The sequence below is a fragment of the Danio aesculapii genome, chromosome 21 (genome assembly GCF_903798145.1).
Source record: "Danio aesculapii chromosome 21, fDanAes4.1, whole genome shotgun sequence".
Taxonomy (NCBI): Eukaryota; Metazoa; Chordata; class Actinopteri; order Cypriniformes; family Danionidae; genus Danio; species Danio aesculapii.
This window is the reverse complement of record NC_079455.1, coordinates 42,130,880-42,140,290: the sequence shown is the minus strand read 5'-3', so window position 1 is coordinate 42,140,290 and position 9,411 is coordinate 42,130,880. Positions and strand designations below refer to the sequence as shown.

At 39.2% G+C, this 9,411-nt stretch overlaps 1 protein-coding gene across 1 annotated transcript in view; it reads left to right on the top strand.

The window, feature by feature from the left end:
• Window positions 1–5,549, top strand: part of spout1 (SPOUT domain containing methyltransferase 1) — a 16,150-nt gene extending 10,601 nt beyond the window's left edge. The window contains exons 10-12 of the mRNA XM_056446752.1: window positions 413–515; window positions 586–733; window positions 4,544–5,549. Of these exons, the coding sequence (XP_056302727.1) occupies window positions 413–515; window positions 586–733; window positions 4,544–4,618 (326 nt within the window). The 3' untranslated portion in view covers window positions 4,619–5,549. The remainder of the gene's footprint in view (window positions 1–412; window positions 516–585; window positions 734–4,543) is intronic.
• Window positions 5,550–9,411: the final 3,862 nt, after the last annotated feature.

Sequence of the window (9,411 nt, the reverse complement as noted above, 5' to 3'; positions counted from 1 at the left end):
GTGATTTGTATTGATTTTGTCGTTATTTGTGTTGTTGTTATTGTTTGTTCATTTGTGTATTGTGTGTTTATTGTTTGTGTGTCTGTCTTATGTTTTGTCTTTGTGTTTGTGCATTGTGTGTCTTTATTGTGTGATTTGTATTGATTTTGTCTGTATTTGTGTTGTTATTATTGTTTGTTCATTTGTGTGTGTGTGTTTGCTTGTTTGTGTGTCTGTGTATTGTGCATATGTTTGTGTATTGTGTGTTTATTGTTTGTGTGTCTGTCTTATTTTTTGTCTTTGTGTTTGTGTATTGTGTGTCTTTATTGTGTGATTTGTATTGATTTTGTCTTTATTTGTGTTGTTGTTTGTTCATTTGTGTGTGTGTGTTTGTATATTGCACACCTTTATTGTGTGTTTATTGTGGGTGTAGGCGCAGTGTTTTCTGAGTGTCCATATAAAGAGGGTTATGATCTGACCATCGGGACCTCAGAGAAAGGACAGAACACAGATCATGTGACTCTCCCAGCCTTCAGGTCAGTTCCTGCTGTGTGTTCATGAGCGTGATCATGAGTGTATCCTGTAACCCGTGTGTGTGTCCGTCAGGCACATGCTGGTGGTGTTTGGAGGTCTGCAGGGTTTAGAGGCCAGCGTTGATGCGGATGAGAATCTGACCGTCAGTGACCCCAGCGTGCTGTTTGACCTTTACCTCAACACATGTCCAGCACAGGGCAGCCGCACCATCCGCACAGAGGTCAGAGAATCATTTCAATTCATCTGTATTTATTTTACAGTGTACATTGTGTCAAAGCAGCTTAAATCAAGGGGTTTAAACCATAGACTGGAAAAGATATGGACGTAGTATCAGTGGCGTCACCCATTGGTTTCTGAAGAACGCAAAAGAAGCTAAGAGTAGGCGTGGCCAACGGTCACCATTTTGTTCACGCGTAATCGCACCAACCGGGGGATACCAAACAAGGGCAAAGAGGCGGAGCATGAGTGGAGCTACAGACGCCTGTGGGTTTTCCTATTGGAGAAACGCTTGATACTTTATTACCTGCGACTCGTTTGTGTTCTGACCACATGTGCTTGGCTGTACAGTATATCAATAAAGTGTTTAGACTTTTAAAAACACTATAGTAATACTTAGAGCCACTAAACACTGTTCTTATGACATTTTTCTACAGGAGGAAAATGCAATTACTTTAAAACACTTCAGTTATAGTCAGTGTTAGTAAATGCAAGGCTATTGAATAAATCCAGGCATAACACTGTATGACAATATTTCAGATGACTGTTCTAGAGCCTACAGCTAATCAATCTGTCACATTCTGGAGTGCATTACAGCTCTAAATAACATTATAAATTATCTTAAATAAAACAAATACATTTATAGAGATGGTATATAAGTGTATAATTTCACTCACCAGCGAAACAGAGGCTACGTAAATGGTTTGTGAGCACAATTAAGTGCACACAGCATACCATATCATCTGATAATTGTAAGAAATAATCCCAAAAGGAAACTGACTGTGTAAAGCCCAAGCGGCAACCTCCCGCTCTCCCTTGGGAAGCCAGTACGGAAGTAACTAAAACTGCAATTTATCGACTCGCCTTGGGGGGGCTGGCTCCAGGAAGTCCAGGTCATTTCTGACTGCAATGGGAGATTGGCCATTTTTACAGCTGATAAAAACATGCTTACAGCCTGGTACAAAAGATGGCTTTGGTGCATATAGCTATTAATACCCTTCATGACAACTGTGAGGGGGGTGAATTTTTTTTTTATAACTCATCCATTTCCTTATATTAGGTTATATTAAGTTTGCATAATTAAGGGCGTGGCCACTTTAGTGACAGCTAGGGCTCGCTGGTCGCCGTCACTTCACCTCAGCTGATTACGGCTAATTAGCTGATGAACTCGGTATAAACATCGCATTTTTGTGTTGGTTAATGTTTCTTTACACAGTCAGTTTCCTTTTGGACTTATTTCTTACAATTATCAGATGATATGAGATGCTGTGTGCACTTAATTGTGCTCACAAACCATTCACATGGCCTCTGTTTCCCTGGTGAGTGAAATTATATACTTATATTCCATCTCTATAAATGTATTTGTTTTATTTAAGATCATTTATAATGTTATTTAGAGCTGCCCTCCAGAATGTGACAGATTGATTAGCTGTAGGCTCTAGAACAGTCATCTGAAGCGTTGTCATACAGTGTTATTCCTGGATTCCATCAATAGCCTTGTATTTACTAACACAGACTATATCTGAAGTGTTTGGATGTATTTCGCGTTTTCCTCCTGTAGATAAACGTCATAAGAACAATGCTTAGTGGCTCACTGTATTACTACAGTGTTTTTAAAAGTCTAAACACTTTATTGCTATAGTGTACAACCAACCACATGTGGTCAGAACACAAACGAGTCGCAGGTAATGAAGTATTAAAGAGCCCCTATTATGGGTTTTTGAAAATGCCCTTCCATGTAGTGTGTAACACAGCTCTAAGTGAAGTGAAATGTCCAGCTAAGGCCTAAATCAGTAAGTGTACAGTGTTTAAAACTATTGATTCATCTATAAAAGAGTCGACTCATAGTGCTTCAAACGAGTCGTCTTGATAACGAGTCATTAGGTGTTTCGTGATGATGCGGCTACGAAACACAAGTAGTTGTGCGTGCAAACCCGGGAGATTTAAAATCTGCGGCCCCGCCCACTAACAGAAAAAAAGCAACACACACACATACAGAGACACACACAGACACCGGTCGAATGAAGTCACGCTGTGCAGATGGATATTATTGACAGTCTAATTAAAGATGAAACCTCAGCAATATAGCCTAGCCTTGAGCAGTTCAAGTGCTTCTGGAAACTACATGCTTAAAAAGAAGACTTCATCAGTTTGTTAAAGGAAGGATCAGTATAGACTGTCAGAACATGGATCAGTGCATCATGGATCAGTTTCTACCCCCATTTCACAAGTGTAAGTAAGTGCGATTAAAATTGTTGCCTCGTTTACTCTAGCTTGCAAATTATGTATTTAGTTGTGTTTTGTTACTTGTAACCGCGTGTGCTGTATCAGGTTAACTCTTTATATTCTCATATCGCGGTTGAAATTGAAAAGGGGGGGGGGGGGGGGTATTCGCGGATATAACTGAGGACGCGGGTGGTGAGAGAGGTGTCACCGCCGCGCCCTCTCTGTTCTGGACGCGCCGGCCCTGTGTGTGTGTGTGTGTGTGTGTGTGTGTGTGTGTGAAAGTGTGAAATGAGCAGGTAGACTGTGACAGGCTAGGAGATCTCCTCGCCAGTTCTTGGACTTTTTGCTCAATAAAATAGTTAGTCGTCAGTATTTTCTAGTCCATCGTCTGTATTTACATTCACCCACTGGCAGCCAAAATCCACTATGAAGCGTGTGTGCACTGTGACTACTTTTATATTAATGATTATCTGCTGGGCATTTCACTCTGTCTCGCACTGAAGCCTGTCAGTGTCGTCGACCAATCGCAGCAGGCTGTCATCGGTCCAATCAGAGCAGATTAGCTTCGCGCTGAGGAGGGGTTTGGGAACAAATGAATCGCTGAACGATTCATATGAGAGTCAATGGAATAATTAGGTAAAAATAAATGCAGATTATAAGACCATGACAGTGTTTTTTGACCTTGCATCCATATTAGACTGTTGTTGGAGACCCTTACAACCTAAATATGACCCTATTTCATGTATAATATGGGCTCTTTAAGCGTTCTCACAAAGTAAAGTCTGTCTGCCAGGTCCAAGCAAAATGCCAGCAGGTGTTTGTAGCTCCGCTCACTCTCCGCCTCTTTGCCCTTGTTTGGTATCCCGCCGTGGGTGCGATGACGCGTGAACAAAATGGCGACGGTTGGCCGCGCCTACTTATAGCTTCATTTGCGCTCTTTAGAAACCTATGGGTGACGTCACGGATACTACGTCCATATATTTTACAGTCTATGGTAAAGCCACATTAAACAACACAAAAACATGATGTATATGCCGAGTTCAGCAGCTAATCAGCCGGAATCGAATCAGCTGAGGTGAAGTGACTGCGACCAGCGAGACCTAGCTGTCACTCAAGTGGCCACGCCCTTAATTATGCAGACTTAATATAACATAATATAAAGAAAATGGATGAGTTATTAAAAAATTCACCCCTTCACAGTTGTCATGAAGGGTAATATTAGCTATATGAACCAAAATCGTTCTTTGTACCAGGCTGTAAACACCTTTTTTTCTGCTGTAAAGTTGGCCATTCTAACAGTGGGCTCAATAGAAATCTGCTCCATATGGAGCCAGGACTAGTGGAATTTCGATGAATTGCAGTTTCAATTACTTCTGTATTTGCTTCACGAGGGAGAGCGGGAGGTTGCCGCTTGGCAAAAACGTATCAGAAATTTACATTGAGTAATAAGATAATATCCATCATTCATCAAGTTCGAATCCTGATCCCCACATGAAAAATGACTATAAAAATAATACAGTTAAATGAAGCTGTATTTAAATAAACAAATAAAAATATTCATGTTCAAATGGTTTTATCTTGCATACAGGAGGCGCTATTGATCAGTTTATCAGGACTCCGACAGAAAATCGCATCTTCATTTCCAGACCCATCCACAGTATGACCAACAAGAAGTGCATCTTAATGGACCACAGGAAGTGCATCAACAGGTTGAGCAATCCAGACTAAATGTGCACTCAGATGTGTAAAACTGTTTCTTTATCAATGAACATTTTGTGAATCATTTCATATCGGCCCTTTATCGAAATATTAATGTATGAAAGTTGTGTTTACAAACTTAAAAATCACAAAACTGGAGCCTCTGTGTTGAAATGTATACGTTTATTTTCATAAGACAGGCATGTAAGAAACATTCATAATGAGAGACGAGCAAAACAATCGGCTCATATCATCATATCACTGCAGTCATGAGTAATCATCATCATAACAATACACACCCCTTTTATTCAGAATCAAAACGCAACACATCGTTCTGCTCAAAGGCAAGTCTGTTTCAACATTATGGGGGATTATCATGTCATGTTTGGCTCAATAATGAAAGAAATTAATGTTCAGGATATTTATAATGAGGGTTTTTACATGCTTGAGTTGACACTTGAGTTACAGCATCTATTCACTAAGAGATGGCTCACCCCCCAATAACATGAACATTTGCTGTTAATTTACTCATCCTCAGGCCATCCGAGAGGACTTTTATCATCGGCAGAGCATTAACAAAAATGTTTAGCTAAAACTGGTCATTTATAAAATGCATGTTAACTGGTACCGGCACTTTAAGAGTCAAAAAGGCAACTTAAACTGTATCCACAAATGATATAAAGAGCACAACACGGCGAACACCTCAATTGTTTCTCTATTCATTTTTAAATATAACTAATTAACCTGCATTGTTAATCCAACTTATTAAAAGAACTTTGCTTAAAGGGGATAGTTAGTGCTCCAAAAACCTTTATTAATAAAAAGGCGACAAAAAATTCTGTTATTTCTTCTGATAAACACAACAAGATATTTTGAAGAGTGTTGGAAACCTCTACCCATTGTCTTCCATAGTATTTGTTTTTCCTACTATGGAAGTCAATGGTTACAGGTTTCCAACACTCTTCAACATATCTTCTTTTGTGTTTACCTGAAGAAAGACACTCATAAAGGTTTTAAAATGAGTAAATGATGACATACTTTGTTCATTATCATCTTTGTGCAGTGAACTATCCATATAATAGCCAAATATGTGCAGGAAAACTACATTACCCATGATTCTGTGCAGAAAGTCCTCCAATCAAAGTGTAGAATGTGCTAAAAGGCACCTCAAGCTCCGCCCCCTACCGTGAATGTAATCCGAGTCTCTCTACACTTAAATAATTTGATAAAGGTATTTATATTTCACTGTAAATGTTCCAATATTTTGTTTTTTTAGCGATGCACAATATTTAAACTATCAATTCAAGAGCCGAATATGTGCAGGAAAACTACATTACCCATGATTCTGTGCAGAAAATCTACCAATCAGAGTGTAGAATGTGCCAAAAGGGACCTCAAGCTCCGGCCATTCATGTGAAAGTAATCCGAGTCTCTTTACACTCTAAAAGTTCTTAAATAATTTGTTATATGTATTCATATTTCACAGTAAATTTCCAAATATATTGTTTATTAGTGATGCACAATATTTCAGCGCCCATACCTTTGACCAATCAGTGATTTTCTATAGTATTGTATGAGCCTGAATAAAAAATAAGCCAATAATTAGACATTTTGTCCATAAATCGATTTAATTTAGAGTTGTATGCCACTCAATCACAATTTGTAGACCTTGATTTCTCATCTAGATTGACATTTATCTGGCTATATATGCATCAATTAATGGCCTCCGCATATATATAGAGGGATGGCTGACGTCAAACTGACATTTCAACAGTGTCGAGATCCCGAAGCACAAGTGTTTCGAAACACTGCACCGAAGCATGATTCAAAACACCAGGTCACGTGACTAAAGTGATTCACGTGACTAAAGCGATTCGAGGCCTGGCGAATCTGTTTGATTGATAGGGTCGGGAAAAAAACTCTTATCATGTAATTTAGTGGACTGTGCGTGTGCACAGAGTAACCAATACGAGTTTGAATCCCGATTTGTACACATACTCTGAAAGTATGACTTGATGTATTTTAATAATGTTACTTTATGACCAAAACAAGATATATTTATTCACAAAGTGTTTCATGAAGGCTCACCATTATATATAAATCCAGATCTGCTAAAATGTTTATATTGGTGCATTTAAAATTTCTATAATACCAGACAACTTCTATTTCTTAGCTTCAAACCAATGTTTGTTGTGCTGTTATTCTCATCGTCACTGGTTGCTTTGGTTCATAGCTTGTAACTCTTTAACAAAGATGTACAAAAAAATAGTAGTAATAAAAAATAACCAATGCTGCTTCAAAAGAGTGGGTGGACAGTGGTTATTCAAGACTAATCAAAAGTAAAAATAAAAGTTTGTGTTTACAAAGTTTACAAAGTAGTACACAAATTTATGTGTACTATGTATTTATGTGTAAATGCACAAATCCATGAATATAAAATGTTTATATTTATATACACTCATTGGCCACTTTATTAGGTACACCCGGTTTGGACCCACTTTTGCCTTCAGAACTGCTTTATTCCTTCATGGTATAGATTCAACAAGCTACTGGAAATATTCCTTAGAGATTTTGCTCCATATTGACATGATAGCATCACACAGTTGCTGCAGATTTGTCGGCTGCACATCCACGATGCGAATCTCCCTTTCCATCACATCCCAAAGGAGCTCTATTGGATTGAGGTCTGGTGACTGTGGAGGCCATTTGAGTACAGTGAACTCATTGTCATGTTCAAGAAACCAGTCTGAGCTGATTCACACTTTATGATATGGTGTTATCCTGCTGGAAGTAACCATCAGAAGATGGAGACACTGTGGTCATGAAGAGATGGACATGGTCCGCAACAATACTCAGGCAGGAATGTAGCCTCTGTTTGAATTGTAGCTTCAGTTTCCTGTTCTTAGCTGTCAGGAGTGGCACCCCGTGTGGTCTTCTGCTGCTGTAGCCCATCCGCCTCAAGGTTGGACGTGTTGTGTGTTCAGAGATGCTCTTCTGCAGACCTTGGTTGTAACGAGTGCTTATTTGAGTTACTGTTGCCTTTGTATCAGCTGGAACCAGTCTGGCCATTCTCCTCTGACATCAACAAGGCATTTGCGCCCAAAGAACCACCGCTCACTGGATATTTCCTCTTTTTCAGACCATGCACTGTAAACCCTAGAGATGTTTGTGCATGAAAATCCCAGTAGATCAGCAGTTTCTGAAATACTCAGACCAGCCCGTCTGGCACAAACAACCATGCCACATTCAAAGTCACCTTAAATCACCTTTCTTTCTCATTCTGATGCTCAGTTTAAACTGCAGCAGATCGTCTTGACCATGTCTACGTGCCTAACTGCATTGAGTTGCTGCCATGTGATTGGCTGATTAGAAAATTTCATTAACGAGCAGTTGGACAGGTGTAATAAAGAGGCCGGTGAGTGTATAACAGTACATATTAATAAATTAATATTTAAAGTATATACATGTTTGTTTGTGCATTTACATACACAAAAACAAAAAGCACATGCACATTTAGTACATACATGCAAACATTTATTTTGTACTACCACATTTTGTAGTGGTATTAATATTTAATTAAAAGAGATTAACTGTTGAATCAGAAAATAAGCAGATAAAGGCAACACAAAATATGGCAATGAAGCGAACAATCATGTTGTGCAAGAAACAGATCATAATATACAACATTATTACCTTTAATTTCACAGCCTAGGCTTTTTTTTAATGCTATTGTGTTTAGTTGTGTTAGCCAATTTATAATGCCGGGTCACACTTGAGGTTGAGCATGCAAATTTCTGTCATACGGCATTGCAAAAAGGGACTGGATTAGACATTAAAAAAGCGAGCGATCGCTCCATATTTTCTACATTTCTGTCCAGAGAGGTCATGTTTAGATCCTCGATTGGTCTCACGCAGTCAAGTGATGCGATTTCGCAGGTCAGAGTTCACCAAGCTTGAACTTTGCAACGCAGTGAACTGCGAAACTTGAGGCACGAGATTGCGTTTCTGGTCTGATGCATTCACGTGCATATGAATGGAAGTCTATGAGGCAAAAAATGCAGTGTGACCGTGGCTTTAGTGATGTAAAAGGATTGCATGTAATATTCATTTAAACGGCACCAAACAAACATGGAGTTTCCATTGACAGTGATTTGGTTTAAAGTCTCACATTCTTTTTTGGGGTTTACTTTGTGGAAAAATAATAATAATAATAAATACCAAAAGCACCGATGCATTGCAGAAATATCTTGTATTTCCTGAGGGAGAGTAAATTACCCAAATTTTCCATTTGTGTGTGACCTCTTCCGTTACTGCAAATGAACTTGAGCGGCTTTTTTATTTATGCATTCATTTTCCTTCAGCTTACTCCCTTTATTCATCTTGGGTCACCACAGCGGAATGAACTGCCGACTTATCCAGCATGTGTTTTACACAGCGGATGCCCTTCCAGCTACAACCCATCACCGGGAAACATCCATACACCCTTGCATTCATACACACACACATAAACTACAGCCAATTTAGTTTACCCAATTCACCTATAGCACATGTGTTTGGACTGTGGGAGAAACCGGAGGAAACCCACACCAATGCGGGAGAACATGCAAACTCCACACAGAAATGCCAAGTGACACAGCTGGGACTCAAACCAGTGACCTTTTGAGGCGACAGGGCTAACCACTGAGCCACAAAAAAAAAGGCAAAACATTTAAAGCAGCGCATTAGTTACTACCACTAGCGCTTACCGACGACAACCAG